Genomic DNA, 22,134 nt, shown 5'->3' with positions numbered 1-22,134 from the left:
TGGTAAGCTTAAGTTCAAATCATAAAAATAAAAAACAAGTTAGAATAAATAAATTAATTAATCAATAAATTAATAAATAAAAGCAAAGAAAGAAAGTATTTTCTTGAAAATATTCAAAAGTATATAAAATTTAAATAATTTTGTTTGTTATTTGATTGACTTAAATAAAATGGCATGTAATAAAACTAATAACACCATGCAGTAACAAAACTGCATGAATATATATATTTTTAGATTACTTTTATTGTTCAATCACCACATTTTATACTTTTATCATCAATGCAATATTTGAGAAATGTCTGAAGAATTTATTTATATGAAATTAAGCGATTAAATAATGTATTTAAAACAAAGGGCGTAAACACTTTAATTTCCTACTTTTGTATTTTTCTACGTGGTTTTGCAACAGCATAATATTGCTATCAGTCTGTGCCACTTTAGTCCTTGTGTTAAAATTCACTTTGTATTTGGCACATGCAGAGAAGGGCCCAAAAGGCTTTGTTATGGCTTATAGCCTATGAAACAGACTTGTTTTCTTTTTAGCCAATTGGGTCCCGAAGCCTAAACGCGGCGTCTTAATCTTCTCTGGCCTATTTGGCATTTTGATTGATGCTCCCGTGGCTCCCTCTATCCGGCAGTCGTTCGTGGAGCCAAAAAGGAGGTCGGTTTAGGCGATATACGAGAAGAAGTTGAGTGTTTTGCACATATGCTTTTGCACTCAGCGCTGTGAGACAGGGACACACGGACACAGGGATATAGGGAGATAGGGAGATAGGGACGGTTCAGGCGCAGCGCGGTGCGGTGGAGCAGCCGCAGGTTTTCGGGAGCGCGCCTCGCCGGGACCATGGACCATAACATAGCAGCTCATCTGCACCATACACACATAGACTCCATCAGCTTCGGCATCGATCAAATCCTTAACAATGCAGAGCAGGGGAGTTGTATGATTTCTAACCCCAGGATGCAGGACTTGGACTACGGGCTGGGCAGCATTGTCAGCAATGCCTATAACACCATGACGGGCAACTACAGCAGCAATAACACCGGCGGATACAACGGAAACGCATGTAGCGCTGCACCGCTCGCCGCCCAGTACAATGTAAACATGGGCATGCACGGGAACGGGAACGGCCTGAACCCGTCAGGAGTGATTCGGGTACCCGCACACCGGCCCCTTACCAGCATGCAGTCCTCCATGCCACCAAGCGCTGCCTCGGTGCCAAACATGGCAGGTATGGGTACTTTCAACAATCTCACAGGATTAACGTTTCCCTGGATGGAGAGTAACAGGAGATACACCAAAGATAGATTCACAGGTAATGCAAAAATCACTACATGGAATGTATTTTTATAGTTTTATACATCTAAAGCATATGCAGCTTTATGCATATGTATATATACACCTCTATTGTAAAAAAATTAAGTAAATTATGATAAGCTAATGCACCATTGTTTTGATTCTTTAAAGGTAAAACAGGAGCTATAATTGTAGTCTAGTAGAATAAAAGATATTGTAAATTATTATTTAAATAAAGTTTAATTACACAATTTTAATATATTATACAATTAAAATAAAATGATAAATAGATGTCCTTCTTGTGTAACAAACATTTATTGTGTGGAGTATTGTTGCTTACCCATTAATGTTTTTTCTTGTTTAAAAAGAAAAACGAAGATATTGGTTCTTTTTTTAAGTAATTAATCTGTTAACTGTCATTTGTAATTTAGTTAAGGACATAAAATACACAGCCTATTTTCTTTATGGATAGTCGCCGTGCCAATACACGTATATTTGTTCTATAGTTGTGTAAACCATTTGCTTCATTTTAGAAAATGACTGTGTAATTCATTATTTTAATAGTTTTACTAGTAAAATGCATAATAGATCATTTGTTTATACACAACACACAGCACAGTTTCACACACACACACACACACACACACACACAGACACAGACACACACACACAATAGTCAAATTGGTCAGTTACTATTGTAATTTGCACAAAGTGGACGAAACTGATTCTTGTGTCTTTATTAAAAGGCAAAGAAAGAAATATATAATTAATAATTAATCTCTCTCTTGCTATCTGTTACATAAATATTGTAGTTGTTTTTTTAAGAAATATGAATGGACAATACAGTAATATATAATATACAGCAATATGGCTGAAATATTTCAATATATTCGAATATTAACTTAAAAAACGCATCCATATTCAATTTATTATCTGTCTTATTTTTATTAAGACAATTTATTATATTTGTCATATCATCATGTGTAGTATGCTAAATATCTTACATACAAGTGTGATATCTGTTTGACTTGATTTTAATTTATAATTTATCATTTAGAAAATATTAATATTTAAAAGTAATTATTTTAAATTTTTCAGGTTATTTTTTGCCTCATTTAATGATAAAACTGATGCCTTCCAAAACACGTTCTTTTGTTTGGGTGAAGTAATACATCTCCAGTATAACAAATATATGAAAATAAATAAAATATACATGTGTAAGAAGATTCTGGCATTCTGTTTTAGTTAGTTTTAGTTTTAGGTCTGTGTTTTATAAAGATTAGGTTGTTTCTTATTAATTGACTCCATACTTGGCACAAGGCAATATAGGCAATTATTATGGGACCTGTTTAGTTAATAGCCCATATTATTACTGTTATTATTAAACGTTCATATGTGGTGTGGAGAATATTTAACTAAGACTCGCCTTTAATTAATTACTATAATCATTACAGCTCATTAGGGTGCCTAATTAAAATAATGTAGATTTATTTAACCCTTTGATGCACAAGCTAAGCAAACCCCTTCTAATGCACAACATGGGTCAAAAATGACCCATATTCATCCATTCAAGAATATTTTCATATGCACATTTGTCAGTTATTCATGTATTTGCTGTCTTAGCTAATAAAAGCTATCTATACTAGAATATGTAAACAGCTAGCAAGCAAATAGTACTGGACATATTCAAGATTCAAGAGCCTAATCTTTGGTTGTCTTTCAAAAGATCAGTAAATATGTTTTTGACTACAAACACTTACAAATGTCAGTGGTTTCTGTCAAATTCCATAGTAAATACATTTTTGACCCATTAGAAGGGTAGTGATACAAAAAAGATTTTTATTAAAAAAGCAAAAAATATAAAACTGAAATAAGGATTTGTGATGATCAAAAACAAGTTAATTGAAAAATTCATGGAAGCTTGAATGACGAAATTAATTTATTGCAAAGATATAGAAAATAAAAACTCAGTTAGGTCACTTTTGACCCAGGTTGTGCATCAAAGGGTTAAAGACTGATTTAGGATTTGTTTTGTTTGTTTATTTATAAACACATAAAAGAACAATTGAATAATATTGTAAATGACAATCAACATGCATGAAGTATGTTTTATTTAGATCAGATTTTCTCTAGTAAAACCCTGTAGCTGTTGCACTCTTGCTTTGCTTCACGGAATCTTGCAGTTATTGTTAGAATGTAAATCTCTCTCCATGTTAGCACTTCATTGCTTTCTCTTCTCGGCTTTGCTCGTCTTGTTGCTCATTTCTCCCGCTTGCTTTCGTCCTCTTTTTCCCCGATCCAGTGGCCCTCTCACCCTTCACTGTAACACGCCGTATAGGTCACCCGTACCAGAACCGCACCCCGCCCAAAAAGAAGAAGCCGCGGACCTCGTTCACCCGCCTGCAGATCTGCGAGCTGGAGAAGCGCTTTCACCGTCAGAAGTACCTGGCGTCCGCTGAAAGAGCCGCACTGGCCAAAGCACTGAAAATGACTGACGCTCAAGTCAAAACATGGTTCCAGAACAGAAGAACAAAATGGAGGTAAGATTCTGTCCTCCAAAATCAGCTTGATAAAGTATCACTGCACATTGCACTGGTTTTGTTCTACTGCAGCAAGATGATGCCAAAAAGTCTACATGTCTGGTTCTAATGAGATCAATGTATAGATGAGACCCACGCAAACTGTATGGAAGTAAAAGTAATGTTTTGGGTTTTTTTTGTGCTTTTTGTAGAATAGTTATTATATAACAAACTAATGATGACGACGCGTTTCTTTACATTCAGGCATTTTAGAATCTATTTCATATTATTCTTTTCTTGGGTTTTGTTTCATATTTACAGGCATGCAAGAGACACTATAATATTCTATTTATAATTATAGTTAAATTCTGATTTTGTTAAAAAATTCTTTATTACAAGTAAGTGTTAAAATTAAATAGCAGGGTCCAAACTAACCCTTTAATGGTCACACCAAGAAAATAATGTTTAAATGCATGATCTTTCTTAGTTTATTGGGACTATACTAACAACAAACAATTAATATTTTTTACCAAACAGCTGAGATGATCACAAAGATGAACTTTTATGGATGATTTTTCAGCTGCTAGCTTCAAGTTGACATATAGGTTATAAAAAAGGCTGTTTTCTTAAAACCATCTATCAATATTTTTTAGTTTAACACACGTCAACCAAGAAGTAGATACGGCCCAAACAAGATTGTTTAATACAGCTTATTTTTATCCAAGTATTTAAATTCAAAGTAAGCTCAAGCAAATGGGTTAAACCTACCAGTTAACAATGCCCAATATTAATAAGTTAATGTACATTTTGATTACCTTTTTTAATTTTTAAGATATTTTGTACTGTAATTGTTTGTCATTGTTTGTCATTTATGGATTATATTAGTTTATTAATTGTATTAATTAATTCATTTCTACTTGTGCTAATTATATTTATAAAAATTAGGCCTGCTGTTTTTGAAGTGTATTTTTGCACCATTGTTACACTGCAGAAACGGTAAGTACACGGATAACATCTACTTCAGGAAATAATTGTCCACACCTTCTAATGAATGATATTTATTTATATTTGTTTAATTATGCACCAAAAATGCACCAATATGCCGTGGTAATGCTTCAAGACCTGTTGAAACTGCAGCCATTAGAATTATGTAGAATTAATTGAAACGTTTTATAATCTTCGTCTTGTAATTTGTGGTCTTGTCGATAAAAAGTCTTGGCTTGGGTCTCGGTTCTTGTTATAGTCTAATCAAATTATGTTGGTTAGAATTAGCACTGTTAATTCTAATTAGATTAGATTAGATTCAACTTTGTCATTGCAGAGTAAACTAATGTTTCAAAGAAAAAGATTACTTTAAGTCATGATGCCCGCGGCACAAAGAAAAAAGAGATCAACACTCTTTAGAAAGAAATTTGCACTTTCGTGGTGTGGAAAGACCAAGAAATTAAGTCTTTATGGAACTAAAGTAGTTTATTTATGTCATTATAGCCTTTCTGGTACAATTATTTTTAAGTGTGTATTAACATAGGCTTATGTTAATACACTATCATGTTCAATATGTATGTTTTTTAATATGTCTGTTTTTTTCGGTTGTATTAATTAATCAATTCTTTTTTTATTTATTGTAATGTATTTATTAGTAATTCATTTGTTAATTTATTTGCAACAACAATCACAGATCTATAACAAGCTATAACGTTTACGTAAATAATGTTTCATTAAAAAACAAGAAAACAAACGTTTAATTATGTATAATCAAAATAAACACAGTTTTAATCAATTGATTTATTTGTATATCTGTGAAATATGGATCTACAGAAGTTTGATCGACGCCCTGTCCAGGATGCATTCCAGGCACCAGACCTACCTGACCTACCTGTCTAATCAGGATGAAAGTGTTATTAAAGATGAATGATTTAATAAATAAAATTTGGCAGTAAGTCACTTGGAGAAGTGAAATATAGCAGTAGGGCAATAGGAGAAGTTAAATATAGCAGTAGTGCACTAAAAGAAGTGAAACATAGCAGTAGGAGAAGCATGTTTTAAGCACATTCAAGCACAATCTATCTGCAGATCTTAATTCGTTGACGTGTGTCTTTGTGTGTGTGTGTGTGTGTGTGTGTGTGTGTGTGTGTGTGTGTGTGTGTGTGTGTGTGTGTGTGTGTGTGTATTCAGGAGGCAGACGGCGGAGGAAAGAGAGGCCGAAAGGCAGCAAGCAAACCGGTTACTGATGCAGCTGCAGCAAGAAGCGTTTCAGAAAACTCTGAACCAGCCGGTAACTCCAGATCCCATCTGCCTCCACAACACCTCCCTGTTCGCCCTGCACAACCTGCAGCCATGGACTGAGAACAGCGGCAAACTCAGCAGTGTATCCACCTGTGATTAACCACTGCAGCTACTACAGTCACCTGTCTACGGTCTCATCTATCTAACTGTATCATACTAACTACACCTGAGTCACATTCTCACCAGATGACCTGCAGGTGAGCGGTTCTTCATTGCTTCGTCAAGTTCTACCTGTATCACCGCAGAATAAAGCTCTCTTCAGCGCCAGGTATCTGGAACTGTACCGGATCTTTCTGGAGGGCATGTGTTTGTAAAATAAGGATTTTATTGGTGTATCCATACGTGAAGTATGCTCTATTTTTATACACAGCATTTTTGCACGTTGTAAGTTTCTTACAGGTTGGATTAAATGGAGCATGAATTACACCAATCCATCTAGGTTTTTATTTTATTTTATTTTTTGGAGGGGGGGGGGGGGGGGGGGGGGTTTGCTGTTGGCCACTTAGCCTGGTTTCAAGCACTTATTCTAGACGCACGAAGGTAAACAAGCTATTCATTACCTATCTATCAGTAGGCCTACTGTGCTTCTATTTACAAAACGGTCTAGATTTTCAATACAACTCAGGTTCGATTTTTTTTTTCAAAGATTAATAACCCAAGGTTGTAAGTATGGTTTTAAAATCACATGACAAGTCTTAATATCTTTCCCTACTGATTCATCACAAAGCTCCATCGATGTAACCCAAGAAGAACCTTTTTTATTTTAGAAATGATAAAAAAAATTTCCTTCCACAAACTACAATCCACTTTATGTAAAAAAGGCTGATAAATAATTGTTCAGATTACCATTACAACAAAATGTTGCAATAAAAAAGATTGTTGAATAAATGCTGAAAGGATCATTCTATGTTATCACCTCAAATATTTGTATTTGAAGAGTGTGGGAAAATGCTTCAGAGTATAGAAAGAGTAAACATGTTGTATGTTTTTTTTTAACTTGCGTTTCATATTTATATAGATAATGACAACTAACTTAGCTATTACTATCTAGTTGACTATTACAGGTCGTGGTAGCTAATAATATAGTTAAAACTAATCTCTTTTATGTGTTGTTTCGTACTTGATTTCAAACCATTTAAACAGACTTAAACTACAAACAGAAATCATTTTAATTTCAGCTAATATGTGGTAAAAAAGTAAAAGCAAAGTTCAGACTAGAGCATGCAAAATGAAAAGTGGTCTGCAATACCCCATATGCACAACAAGGCAACTCTTATCCACAATTCGATATGAAGTAAATACAGTAATATGTTGAGTACAACCTAAATGTTACATATGTACAATGTAAATACGTGGATGGTATGTAATGTTGGCACCAGCATATTCAGAACTAAAGGTTGTGTTTCCCTAAATAACTTTCTTTGATTTTTTTAACTTTTGCTGGTGCCATATAAAGAAAAAAAATATATATATATATATACAGAACATTCGTATAATGTAAGCATTTATGGGTGGTAAATGTACATGTACAGTATATTTCATTCTAACAACAAAATAGTAAAAGATTATTTAAACGATTATTTATTAAAATTTTAAGAAATAGTTTTTTTATTATATAAATCACTTCAAATAACCTTTAAATAATCTGTTTGGCACCGTGATTTTTAGTATTATTTTTTTGAATCAATGTCGACCATATTTGGATGATTTCAATAGCCAAAAAAATTATTGATGTCAGTGCTACTACAATAAGCTAAAACACAAATCCCCCAAAATAGGTCTGCTGAATAAAACTAGCTTTTGGTCGCTGCATTAAATTACCTTATGACACAATCACTTTTCAACAGTAAAAACGTGTCTTATTTTGGAACATTGCCTTGTTCTGTTTGTTTGGTGTACTGTCATTTATGTAAATTATGTTATATTAACATCAGATCGTGTTTTTTTTTTTATCTCAAGCATTGCTTATAAAGACTCTAGTTGTTTTGGAGTTTGCCATGTCTGCATTAATGGGCAGTAAAGATTGGGTCAAAGCAAGCTTACTTATCTGTGTACTCATAATGTTACTGACAATAGAAGATATCACCAAGTCAGCATGAATCTGCTTTAGATTATTTGTCTCTATTATATGGTACACTTGTTTTAATCTCATTGTTTTAGCAGTTTTGCTTTAAACGTTTTGATTAAGCGTCAGTTGTCAATTGTCCAGTAGTCCACACTTTTAAATTACACTGCTAAATGATGTTGTCGTATCTGTATAAAATGTAACCACAATCTCTATCTGACGCCTTCTCAAGGTTGTTTTCTTCAGACTGACCTGTGTGTCACTATTGCGTCATAAAAATAAAACGTCAGTAACAGATAATAATTGTTTTAGCAGGATGAACTTGTGGTCTTTCTTTTAAAAATGGTCAAAGAATCGATTGTTTTTTCAGTCATAAAAGGTGGTATTCGAGCTAATTTGATTTTAGCTGAGCTACTAAAAATTAAACTAAAAATGTAAGCACCATTTTAATATATGAATATTAAAACGAATATACTGTACACCGATTAGGCATAACATTATGGCCACCTTCCTAACTGACTGCATGGTATGCGGCTATGCAGCCCCAAACGCAACAAATTGCGCTGCACTGTGTATTCTGACACCTTTCTATCAAAACCAGCATTAACTTCTTCAGCAATCTGAGCTATAGCTCGTCTCTTCGCTCCCCACGTGCATCAGTGAGCCTTGGTCGCCCATGACCCTGTCGCCGGTTTACCACTGTTCCTTCCTTGGACCACTTTTGATAGATACTGACCACTGTACAAGAGCTGCTGTTTTGAAGATGTTCTGACCCAGTCATCTAGCCATCACAATTTTGCCCTGGTTAAACTCGCTCAAATCCTTACGCTCGCCCATTTTTCCTGCTTCTAACACATCAACTTTGAGGATAAAATGTTCACTTGCTGCTTAATATATCCCACCCACTAACAGGTGCCGTGATGAATCAGTAATTATTACTTCATCTGTCAGTGGTCATAATGTTATGCCTCGTCGGTGTGTATGCATATTAAAGCTAAAGTTCTACTGCTCATTAGTTTCAACCCTTTTTACTGTTCTTTTGCTACTAACATAACTAATATTAATAATTCAGTGAATGCATAAACAACCCTGCTTAAAAAAGGTTAAAAAGGCTTATTATTGATTTATTGTCCTGAAATGTAATGGATTTCATCTCAGAGTAAGTGACAGTTTGGGTCGCATGATTAATGTGAGTTCTCCATGGTTGTATGGGTTATGTTACAGTGTGTTTTTGTGATATTAACTATATGCAGATGTGAGAGTGAGTTTGAAACTTTCCATGACTGTAGAGGAATGTAGGATTGAGTTTCAGTAGCGTTTTCCAAATACCACAAAGCATCAAATGAGTCATTTTCTGTAAATTGTCATTATTGTAAGTAATGAAAAACATTCTGTCATTGTAAAAGGAAATAAAATCTATTCACTTTGTTCTTGATAGCTGCATTTCAATTATCAACATGACATTAAACCATTAAAGTATGTTTATAAAATGAATCCTGTACTTTGTGTTATTGTGATCATGTATGTTATGTTAATAAAATATTAAAGTGATGTTACTGTGAACATGTGATGAGGCCTCCACATGGCAGCATTGAAGACACTGATGACAGAATTTGTGGAAGAAGACGAGGTAGACCAGGAATAAGATTGACATCACGACGTGGATTGCATTATCAGGGGCTAGTCTGCTACAAGTGACAGGAGACAGGGAGCATTGTACTGTATAACACTTGGTGGGTAGCACTGGTGCCGCACGGCAAGAAGATCAAGGGTTTGATTCCCACATGGAGCGGCCTGTGTCCTTTCTGCATAGAGTTTGCATGTTCTCCTCATGTCTGCGTGGCTTACCTCTGAGTACTCCGGTTTCCTCCCACAGCACAAAGACATACCGTTAGGTTAAGTGGAGATAACTGGAGATACTGAAGTCCCCCTAGGTGGGTGTGACCTGTGATGGACTGGCGACCTGTCCAGGGTCGTACCCACCTCGACCACCTCGACTAAATAGGATTAAGTAGTGGCAAAATAGACAATAAATAAAACTGAAAGTGTGTGTGTGTGTGTTAATGTCATGGCCACCTGGTATATGTTCGCAGTTAGACATTATCATAACTTATTGTAAACATACTTATTTCTATTAGTATGACATCTGAAAAACTTTACCCAGGAAAAAATTTACTGTAAAGTTTTATAGTAAAACTGTTAAGTTTAGAGTTAAACAATAATAGTTCATAGTTCTGCTGTCACCAGTTTGACCATGAGTACTGTGAACTCTTATGTTACTATGAAGTTCATGATCACCTTTTCCAGTGTTTAATAATATTGATTGTGAAGTTTACAGTTCAGCTGTGAAATTCAGTTTGACAGTTTTAGTCAACTTACAGTTTACAATTTAACTATGAATAGTTCATAGTCACCTCTTCTAATGTTTAATGTGTACAGTGAAGTTTAAAGTTCAACTATGAGCATATACTGTAGATAAATGACTAGGGACAAATATAAAAGGCAAGATAATATTATGTATGTAATATTCATGTATTTATTTATAGAAGGTATGTGAGTGAGGGGTGTTAGTGTATGTAATTTCACAGTAGAACCATGAAGTGGCCTAAGTACCATCACAGTTTTACTATGAAATTTCAACGTACATTTTTTCCTGGGTATAGTTTGGCTGAACATACTAAGAGATGTTGACAATTACACACACAAGAAAACTTGATGTGGATTTAAATAAAATGGATATAGTTGCCAAACATTCAATGTGAAATTCTTTATTATTATTATTATTATTATTATTATTATCATTATCATTATCATTATTATCATTATGACCATTATGACCATTATTATTTTTTAATTATTATATAGGACAGTTTATTACTTATTGCAAATTTCTTTATTAAATTTACACGTTTTTTTTTTCTCTGTTATGCTCTGGAAAGTGTTTTTGCGGCTTGAAAGCCAAAACAGAGAGGATGAGAAGGAGCTTTTCCCCATATTGTCCATATATATATACAGTATATGTGTGTGTGTGTGTGTGTGTGTGTGTGTGTGTGTGTGTGTGTGTAGATTTGTACTTGTATAGAATAGTCACAACTCTCACAGCATTATGTTGCACAATATATGTTCAGTATGTTCTTTTCTTGTCACTTTTGCACACCTGGTTCACTTAAAATTGCTTCTATTTTTAAATTTCTACACTTTTTCCATTTTAAAACGTTTCTATTTTTAGTATAAATAAATATTTTGTCACAAAAGCATTTTACTGACAGTTGTACTGTGTATGACTGTGTATGTATTTGAAGGGCAGGTGTAGCCTAGCAGTTAGGGTACTGGACTAGTAATCAAAAGGTCGCTGGTTCAAGCCCCACCACTGCCAGGTTGACACTGTTGGGCCCTTGAGCAAGGCCCTTAACCTTCAATTGCTACGATAATACACTGTCAAAGTACTGTAAGTTGCTTTGGATAAAAGCGTCTGCTGAAAATGTAAATGTGGGTGACAAATAAACTTTTATTTGACGTTTATATTGCGCAGAAATCGCGCAGCTCTAGTATTCCTGATGCATTTTGGTCGCTACATGTTGACGCCGCAGAGCGTCATTTGAGCTCGACTAATACAGTGAGGTGGAGAGAAGCTGAGTGCAGCAGGAGGACAGAATGGCTCTGTTACGCTTCATCAGCTCTTTTAATATCACACCTGCTATACAGCCTGGATTACTGTATAAATCCTCACTGACAGGTAACTGATCTGTAACCTGTTTCACTGTTTATAAACATGCAGATCCAGATTGTTCCTGTAGGTGTAGTTGTAGACGTTGTAGCTGGAGGAAACTGTGACTGTTTATTTATTGTTTGTTTGTTTGTTTGTTTATTATCGTCATGTTTTACACTTTGGTTACATTCATGACAGGAACGATAGTTACTCATTACACAAGAGTCATCAGTTCACACAAGGTTATATCGAACACAGTCATGGACAATTTAGTATCTCCAATTCACCTCACTTGCACGTCTTTGGACTGTGGGAGGAAACCCACACGGACATGGGGAGAACATGCAAACTCCACACAGAAAGGACCCGGACCGCCCCAGTTGGGGATCGAACCCAGGACCTTCTTGCTGTGAGGTGACAGTGCTACCCACTTAGCCACCCGAAACAGTGACTGAGCTGTAGTGTTGGAGAAGAAGTAGGGCAGTTGTAGCCTAGCGGTTAAGATACTGGACTAGTAAACAGAAGGTTGCTGGTTTAAACCCCACCACTGCCAGGTTGCCACTGTTAGGCCCTTAAGCAAGGCCCTTAACTCTCAGTTGCTTAGACTGTAAGTTGCTTTGGATAAAAGCATGTGCTAAATGCTGAAAATGTAAATGTAAAGTGCCAGTACAGTTAAAGTGTTTACATGATGTTGGCTAGCAGAAAGAATGACCCCAATAACAGAAATCTGCGTAGCACTGTCGCCTCACAGCAAGAAGGTCTTGGGTTTGATCCCCAGCTGGCCCGGTCCGGGTCCTTTCTGTGTGGAGTTTGCATGTTCTCCCCGTGTTTATGTGGGTTTCCTTTGGGCGCTCCGGTTTCTTCCCACAGTACAAATACATGCAAGTGAGGTGAATTGGAGACACTAAATTGTCCATGACTGTGTTTCCATGACATTAAAGTCGTGAACTGATGAATCTTGTGTAATGAGTAACTACCGATCCTGTACAGACCACCCACCTAATATACTGTTAAAACACCTGATTATTAAATTCAGGACTTTATGCCTGAGCATATCGGCTGTATTCAATACCTGTAGTACACAGCAACCCATCAGCCCAACATATAATATATTCATGGCAAACACATGCACAACTTACAAAGTAGACATTACCATGCACACGTTTGGAGTTCTCCCCGTTCCCATGTTCTCCCCGTGTTTGTGTGGGTTTCCTTCGGGTGCTCAGGTTTCCTCACACAGTCCTCACACAGAGGTGAATTGGAGACACTAAATTGTCCATGACTGTGTTTGACTTTAAACTTGGGAACTGATAAGTCTTGTGTAACCAGTAACTACCTGTCCTGTCATGAATGTAACCAAAGTGAGTAAAACATGAAGATAAAATCCTAATAAACACATGATCAAAGTACATGATCAAATCTTATTAGATTAGGATGTCCTGATCTGATACTAAAGATCAGGAATGAGGCTTTTTCACAGCCCTGTATCTTATACAGACACCCACTTAATATACTGTTAAAACACCCGATTATTAAATTCAGGTCTTTATGCCTGAGCATATCTGCTGTATTTAACACCTGTAGTACACAGCAATCCATCAGCATGTAATGTCTCCCTGACCAACACATGCTCAACTGTTACGAAACAGACATTACCACGCACATGTCTGGTGTATATGTGCTTCTTTTTTTTTGTACAATAATTGAACTAAAGTGTCATATTAATATATTACAGTTTGCACACAGACATCACTCTACTCAACTGGAGCTACAACTCAAGATAAGGAACCACTCCGCAAGGCAAAGACACCACAGGGAAGGTTTGACACCACAGACAATAAAGACACAGAAACTACAGACGTCTATCGAAGTAAGACATTATACAGCATGTACATACAGCCTCACTTGCTTTACTGACCTGAAAACTACTGTTTAGTGAAAACCTCTTGCATTTTAAGATAGAATGAGAATACTGAATTGTAAAATGTTTGCCAATTTAACTGAATAAACCTAAAACATGTTTGTCTTTCAGAATTTCCAGATGATGTGAATCCACACACAAAAGAAAAAGGTGGACCCACAGGTCCCGAGCCAACACGTTATGGAGACTGGGAGAAAAAGGGTCGCTGTATTGACTTTTAGTTAATCTCAGCATAGTGTTAATGCTTAATTATTAGCATATATGTGTGCATTTTGTTGAATCTTGGTGGTGTTATAAAGAACAACTGTGCAATAACCAGTTGTGAACCAGTTACTTCACATAGAAAATCATGCATTTATTGGTATGCTTACATATTTGCTGAGTCTAGTTTTTACTACTATTTTCCTGTGGAAATCATTATGCATCTCAGTATGAACAAAATAAAAAATACATGAAGAGTCTTTAGTATTTGTATGCTTTCCCACAATCATTATTATACTTCTTAAGTTTGCGAGTTTATATAACTGTGCTCTGTTAATTGTAAAACTATTTATATATTCAAATGTCAGCCAAAACCAATCCTATTCTATCTAAGCTGATCTTTCCAGGTTTAATTGTCTGTCAGAGAATGGGCTGATATTTAACTTTAATATTCACTACAAAGATCCAAATTTTTACAGAAGCTTTACTTCCTAAAACATGTATATATGCATGTATTAAACATGTTTAAGTATTTTCTACTCAATAAGTGCATGATACTAGGGGATATACTGTATATTAAAGCAATAAGCCACGAGAGGCCGTGCATTACTGTGATTTTAGCACGGGGATGACGTTCCTAAAACTTCTTTCCCCGTGCTAAAATCATAACAGTAACGCACGGTCTCGAGTGGCTTATTGCTTTTATAAAACGGCGGTCAACATAAAATATAATAAACACAACAATGTTTAATTCATAAATGTATTTATTGTGTATAAACTTACAATAAAGCATTCTTCCGCCACGCAAAATAGTTCGATTAACAGTGTTGCTAGGCAACATGAGGGCGAAAATAACATTAATTTTTTCTATTCAGTGGCGTATTAATATGGAATGATGTGAGGTGGTCATAGGTGTGAGTTTATCGGGGATTTTACAACGGCTTCGAACGCGGCTCAGCCAATCAGATTTTAGGACCGGAACTATCCGTTTTATAAATACAATTTTACAACCTGTTATCAGGCACCTTTTAAGGAACAAAATGCAGATGATTATCTAAATTGCAAGTGAAACAAAACAATAGCACTAACTGTTTAATTATTTTAATAACTTTATATATTGAGTGCTGCTAAGATTGTATCTTATTATAACTATATCTTATCTGTCGGTTTATTTAGTTCTAGTCAGTATCATGTTTACAGAATTGTCATTATTCTTCCTCTTTACTGATGCCTATCCCCGCCATGATTGAGGAGAGCGAGACTGACACATGCCCCCACCGACACGTGTGCAGTAGCCGACTGCATCTTTTTACCTGCACAAGGCGAATTCATATGCGGATCAGCTTTGTGTACAGAGAGCCACACCCTGTCCACTAGACTCTGTTCAGGCGGCATCAATCAGCCAGCAGAGGTCGTAATTGTTATGAGGAGTCCCTATCCGGCTTCCACTCTGTATGAACAAGCCAGTCGTTGTTCATGTAGGTGCCCAGCACAGCCGGATGGCAGAGCTGAGTGTGCAAGCGTGTTTTACCGCTGTGCCACCTGAGCGCCCATCAACATAATATTACAAAATATCAATTTGTACAGAAGTGCCCAAACTATTGCATACAACTTTAACTTTCTATGTGTTAAATGCCACTGGACCAAATGTCTTATTGTTAATATATGCATATAGATATTGTTAATATATAATATAATACACACACATACACTATATTGCCAAAAGTATTCACTCACCCATCCAAATCATTGAATTTAGGTGTTCCAATCACTTCCATGGCCACAGGTGTATAAAACCAAGCACCTAGGCATGCAGACTGCTTCTACAAACATTTGTGAAAGAATGGGTCGCTCTCAGGAGCTCAGTGAATTCCAGCGTGGTACCGTGATAGGATGCCACCTGTGCAACAAGTCCAGTCGTGAAATTTCCTCGCTACTAAATATTCCACAGTCGACAGTCAGTGGTATTATAACAGTGGAAGTGATTGGGAACGACAGCAACTCAGCCATGAAGTGTTAGGCCATGTAAAATGACAGAGCGGGGGCAGAGCTTCTGGAAGAACGGTCAAAAATTCCCATAAACACACTCCTAAACCTTGTGGAAAGACTTCCCAGAAGAGTTGAAGCTGTTATAGCTGCAACGGGTGGGCCCACATCATATTAAACCCTATGGATTAAGAATGGGATGTCACTCAGGTTCATATGTGTGTGAAGGCAGACGAGCGAATACTTTTGGCAATATAGTGTATATATATATATAGAACATATATAGATGGCAAGCCTTCCTATGAAGTATGACTGTATGTACACTCAGTAAGTACTTAAGAACAGTAAGTAAGTACATTCATTCATTATTTCATAATCTACACCCCACCCCAGATCTGCTGTGAGGCTCCTACTCGACCTGCTACGCCACTCTTGGTGTTTGTCGGACACGTCACCACACGTATCTTTTACGTCAGAACAGACAACCAATCACTGAGAAGCGATGACGTGAGGTAACATTAATATAATTATAAAAACATATTATTTATATAAAAAGTCGTTTCTATAACAATCAAACGAACAGTTTTGATGATGAACTAGTTAATGAGCTAAATAACAATTCAAAATAATAAAACATCTTAAGGTTCATTCATACGACGCCCCATTGGAATGCGACCGCTTCCGGGTGGTGGATTCCAGCTGCCATATTCCAGCTCTCAGCGGTTGGAGTGAGCGTGTAGAGTTCAGCTTCAGCGGGGGATGAGCTTCACTTTAATGCGGCTACACTAGACAGAAGGAAGCAGGATACAGGTTGCAGATCGCTCGAGGAAAGGTGAGACAGAAAGCCGGGAGAACATGACGACTCGTTCGGAGAGGGAGAAAGCGCTGAAGCTGAATGAGCAGCATCAGGCCATCCTGTCCAGAATGCTGCGGGAGGACGACAACAAGTACTGCGCCGACTGCGAGGCTAAAGGTGCGTTTAAATACAGCTGGGATTCAACTAAGGACACGACACGACACGACATGTAACATTAGTAGCGATTGTTTTGTTTCATGGCAATGCCTGTTTTCTCTCTGTACGCTGTTAGCTAGTGGTCACGTCTAAATACACGACGTACTACCGTACTAAGTAGTACAGACAGAATACGTGTTACGTACTACTTTGGCATACTATGTAGTACGCTAGTACGCACGCGTACTAAAGGTGTCGGTTCAGAATTAGCCGGTCGGTTGTTAGCACGTAAAGCTAACGCCGGGTGAAGATGCTAGCAGGCTAATTGGTTCGGCTGTGGTTGAGATAACTGGGGCTGGCTAATACAGCCAAACCAAATATAAAAATGAACACGAAGTGTTTTATTATCATGGTGTTCTGAGTAAAAAGGGGTCACGAAGTTGTTACAACCTCAAATTTCGACAGTGTGTCAAAACGTTTAAGGGTTTCGCTCCGGTTTTCTCTCACAACCCCAAAGACCTGCAGTCTGGCTAACTGGAAAAATGCTACTAATGTGTGAATGTGTCTGATGGACTGCCGACCTGTCTGGGGTGTTTCCTACCTTCCACCCAATGATTTAGACCCACCGCGACCCTGACCAGGCAACCCCGGTGGTCAAACCTGCAATGAATGAATGAACAAATACACTATTTTAAAAAAATTATATAAATTGTGATGGACTGGTGCCTTGTCTGGGGTGTTTCCTACCCTTCACCCAATGAATTAGACACACCGCGACCCTGACCAGGAAGATGCTGTGGTGAAACAGACAATGAATGAATGAATAAACGTTATATAGACATTATTCAGCAACTTGTCCTTTCAAAACATTGTAAAGAAAGCTTAATTTGTGACCTTGCAATGTTAACAGATACACTATTGTAAAAATAATTGTATAAATATATCAGAGGTTATGCAGAATTCATTACCCACCTCAGATCACCAGCTACAGTTGGAAACAAAAGGTCTGAAACCATAAGTGCTAAAGCTTTTATTTAGCTTTTTCTTTAATTTAATACAACATATTTTGTAACATGCAGTTGTAGCCCAGCAGGTAGGGTACTGGACTAGTAATTGAAAGGTCTCTGGTTTAAGCCACACCACTGCCAGGTTGCCACTGTTGGGCCCCTGAGCAAGGCCCTTAACCCTCAGTTGTTTAGACAGTGTACTGTCACAGTTCTCTAAGTCATTTTGGATAAAATCGTCTGCTAAAGAAAGCTTTGCAACAGCTACTTGCAGACTGTCATAGACAAGCCAATAATTTAGTAACATCACAAGATGCTCTTTTGAATGTTATAAACTCATCCTGGGATAACATGGATAATCAGATTTTGCTCAAACATGAAGTCCATGCCAGCTCGAGTGCATACTGTTATTACAGCAAAAGCAGGGATAAAATACTTTGTTTTTATGCACAGACTTGACTTTTCACTGCAGTTTACATGGCATCACTGGGGTTGTGCTTAGGACATCCCTCAAACCAAATGGCCAGGTCAAAGATTAATTTTTTCTCTGCTATACACATATGACAGAGCCCCTATAGGCCATATCTGACTATCAAAACCACTCTCAAGCCATTACATTATGACCCTGGTCAGGTTATGTAATCACATTTGCATATTAGTGATCAGGCACTGTTGTGTTTTAGTCTAAACTTTATTGTGGCTAATCAGGATGTGGTTTATTTCTTAACGAATTTTCATTTCTTTGTATGAACATGTTTTGCCTTTGCTTTATCCCGGTTAGACATGTGGTGGATCCGGTTTCCCTGGTCTCACTAGGTGCAATGCAGTAACACACCCCAGACAGGACGCTTATCCATTCCGGGGCCTCGGCCACTCACACCCTCGGGTATAGCCAATCATCTGTGTGTAGACACCCGACTGGTCGATAGCACTGCTAAGGATTTAAACCCTAGATCCCAGCAGTAGTGGGCTAGGTCAGTTTACTGCTGCACCACTTGTGCACCCTTTGTTCAAACATATGATCATATGTAATTACATACCTAAGCTAACATTTTAAACTAAGTCAATACTATGAGTTTGAATAACCATCAGGGTATCTGAACAGACCGCTTTTGTTTGTGCACAGAGCTTTAAGAGATGTGTGCCCATAAACCAGCTTGTGTGCCTTGTGTGCCCTTAAACCAAAGCTTTTCTTAATGCTGCAGTTGTTTTAATTAACATCAGCATTGAGTGTGGGTCAGAAGTGAACATTTCTGGGTCAAGAGGTAATGCGTAGTCATGTGATTAGGTTTTATAGTATTAGCTAGGCATTAGGAGAGATTTTATTTGGACTATATACATATGCTATTACCTAATTTAGTTCTATTATTTCCCAAATAAGTTTGATTGTGGGATTAAGCAGTGTTCTAATCAGTGTTTGGGATCTTCAGTGTGCTGTTGGTTTATTTAAATGGAGAGTAAGATGAGCCTGTAACACTTGGGTGCTTGGACTGAGACATCTGTGCCTGGTGGATCTTGGGTAACACTGGATTTCATTAATATTTCATTGTGGAACATGATTAGTTATAATGTCGGTGGTGAGCTTGCAGTTTGTTTGCACAGTTTTGTGATTGTTTGATTTTGGTGAACAGAGGAGTGGCACATGCAGAGCAACGTGTACATAAAGTGTGTGTACATAAAAAAGCGTTAAGCCCTGTTGTTATGCGTGTATATTGGTGTATTAACCCTTTTCTCTGGTTTAAACACAAAGGTATGTTGTGTGTAAAGCTTAATACATTTCCTTCTAGTACTTCGGGCGGCACGGTGGCTAAGTGGGTAGCACTGTTGCCTCACAGCAAGAAGGTCCTGGGTTCGATCCCCAGGTGGGGCGGTCCGGGTCCTTTCTGTGTGGAGTTTGCATGTTCTCCCCATGTCCGTGTGGGTTTCCTCCCAAAGACATGCAAGTGAGGTGAATTGGAGATACTAAATTGTCCAAGACTGTGTTCGATATAACCTTGTGAACTGATGAACCTTGTGTAGTGAGTAACTACCATTCCTGTCATGAATGTAACCAAAGTGTAAAACATGACGATAAAATCATAATAAATAAACAAACAAACTAGTACTTCTCCTTCTAGTAAACACATTATTAATTGTCAGCTCATATCAGGAGCTGTCCAGTCCTTACAAGCTTGCCAGCTGAACTTGGCCTGTGTCCATCATATTCATAACCGTTTATGTAGTGTGAGTGGTTGAGCGAAGTGAATTTTCCCAGCTGCTGTTTATTCACTGACTTACAGGCGTTCTCATTCATGCTTGGAATTTTTTCGCAATCTAAAGAGCCTCTGGGGGCTCCGGTTTCCTCCTACAGTTCAAATGTAAGTCAGAGTTGGAGATAAAAATTGCCCACGGTGGTGTTTGACATTAATCTTGAACTGATGAATCCTGTGTAACCTGTAACTACCTGTTCTGTCATGAATGCAATCAAAGAGTAAAACATGACATAAACATGAGCAATGGAGAAATATGGTTGGAATTAAATAGTGACAACACTCAAAATAATGGGCTGTGTTCAAAACAGTATACTACACCCCCAACAGCCTTACTATTTGTAGTTTACTCTTAAGTATTATGATATTTGCAACACAGCCCTGTCAGTCAGCAGCAGCCTCTCTCTCATGCTCTGTATAAAAGAGGTTTAAGGTAAATGTTGTGGTAATACACTCCTAAATATTTTCAAGTCAGGTCATGTTTATTTATAAAGCGCCTTCAAAGACATTGAGTGTCGTCCAAAAGCCTGTGAAGATAAATAGGTCTTTAAGTTGGATTTAAAACCGTCAGTTGTGGGGGACGTCTTAATAAAAAGTGGCAAGCTGGGCCGGCAACAGAGAAAGCCTGGTCACCTTTGGACCTCATCCCAGAGTTTGGGACGGTTAAAAGCAACTGATCAGATGATCTTAGAATTCTTGAGGAAGAGTGAACTTTAGGGATGTAACGATACACTCTACCCACGATGCGATACGATTCATGATACTGGGTTCACGATACAAAATGAAATTGAAGACAAATTATGACAACGTTTCCTTTCATTATTTCTCTTTAAAAAAATTCAAATAAAATACTGTATTTGTGCTTATCTTTTATTTATCTAAATAATGAATGCCCTTTTATTTCTGAGGTAGGTACAAACTATGCCAAATAATGCTTATTGTGTAAAAAAAACTGAAATGAAATTTTAAAACGAATTCCACATTAAATAAATAAATGAATAATACAAATAAAGAAAGTATCCTCACATAAATTAATTTGGCTGGAAAATTCCCTACCTAGCAACTTTGCGAAGTGCCGCCAACCAGGTGAGGTGAATAGCGCCAGTGCCCTCTGCTGTTTAAAGTGAATATCGAATAATCTTAAATGAATAACCGATTCGAATCGTGGCACATGTGCACCGATTTCTAACTGTCTTGAGGTGCATCGTTACATCCCTAGTGGACTTCATTCCTGGCCTTGTGTTTTGCACAACAATCAATTCTTGCATCACATGTTGACTCAGTTCTCTTCTCCATGTGTGTATATGAACTGCATTACAATTTTTACCCCCCACACAAAACACAAAACTTCCCCTCTGCTCCCCAGTGTTTCTCCCAATCTATCCATATCCAATTAGCTGAATTGTATTGCTGCTGACTTTCACTCCTGACTGAGGAGAGCCGTAACTAACACACACCCCTTCTTCTTTTCACATGTTCAAGGCGGGTTCATATGGAGAGCCGTATCGTGCACGGAGAGTCGTGCACATATCTCCATTATCCCCCGTTATCCCCCGTCTCTGTGCAGGAGCCATGCATCAGCCAGCAGCAGTTATGAGGAATCCCTACGACTCTTCCTCCCTTCCTCAAAGCCAATCATGTAGGCGCCCGGCTGGCAGATAGCAGATCTGAGATACATTCAAACATGCAAGCTTGAGATGTCAGCACTGCTGGTCTAGAGTGTTTTACCGCTACACTATTTAAAAAAAATATTTATATTATTTTATTTATTATTTGTGCACTATTTTGCATTTATTTTCTAGAGAGATCACTGATGAGAGATCAAGTAGTGTGAGACTCTCGGCTGCAATAGTGCAGTGTTTGCACCACAGTGATCACAAGTGATTAAGCCGTGTTGTGTAAGCAGTACTGAAACGCTAAGCTTTTAAAGCACCGGGTTAAAAAG

General features: G+C 37.3%; 2 protein-coding genes across 3 annotated transcripts in view; both read left to right on the top strand.

Annotated features, from left to right (window-relative positions):
• Positions 1–844: 844 nt before the first annotated feature.
• Positions 845–6,202, top strand: tlx1 (T cell leukemia homeobox 1). The gene is made up of 3 exons (XM_062994801.1): positions 845–1,316; positions 3,600–3,837; positions 5,992–6,202. Exons 1-3 carry the CDS (start codon positions 845–847, stop codon positions 6,200–6,202), a joined length of 921 nt encoding a protein of 306 aa, XP_062850871.1.
• Positions 6,203–16,707: 10,505 nt separating this feature from the next.
• smap1 (small ArfGAP 1) overlaps positions 16,708–22,134 on the top strand; it is a 153,868-nt gene continuing 148,441 nt past the window's right edge. For both annotated transcript variants that reach the window (XM_062995594.1, XM_062995593.1), the window contains exon 1: positions 16,708–16,957. In XM_062995594.1, coding sequence (XP_062851664.1) covers positions 16,840–16,957 — 118 coding nt within the window. In that variant the 5' untranslated portion in view covers positions 16,708–16,839. The remainder of the gene's footprint in view (positions 16,958–22,134) is intronic.

The sequence above is a fragment of the Trichomycterus rosablanca genome, chromosome 5 (assembly GCF_030014385.1).
Source record: "Trichomycterus rosablanca isolate fTriRos1 chromosome 5, fTriRos1.hap1, whole genome shotgun sequence".
NCBI classification, from domain to species: Eukaryota; Metazoa; Chordata; class Actinopteri; order Siluriformes; family Trichomycteridae; genus Trichomycterus; species Trichomycterus rosablanca.
The sequence above is the reverse complement of the archived record's forward strand: the minus strand, read 5'-3'. Positions and strand labels throughout refer to the sequence as shown.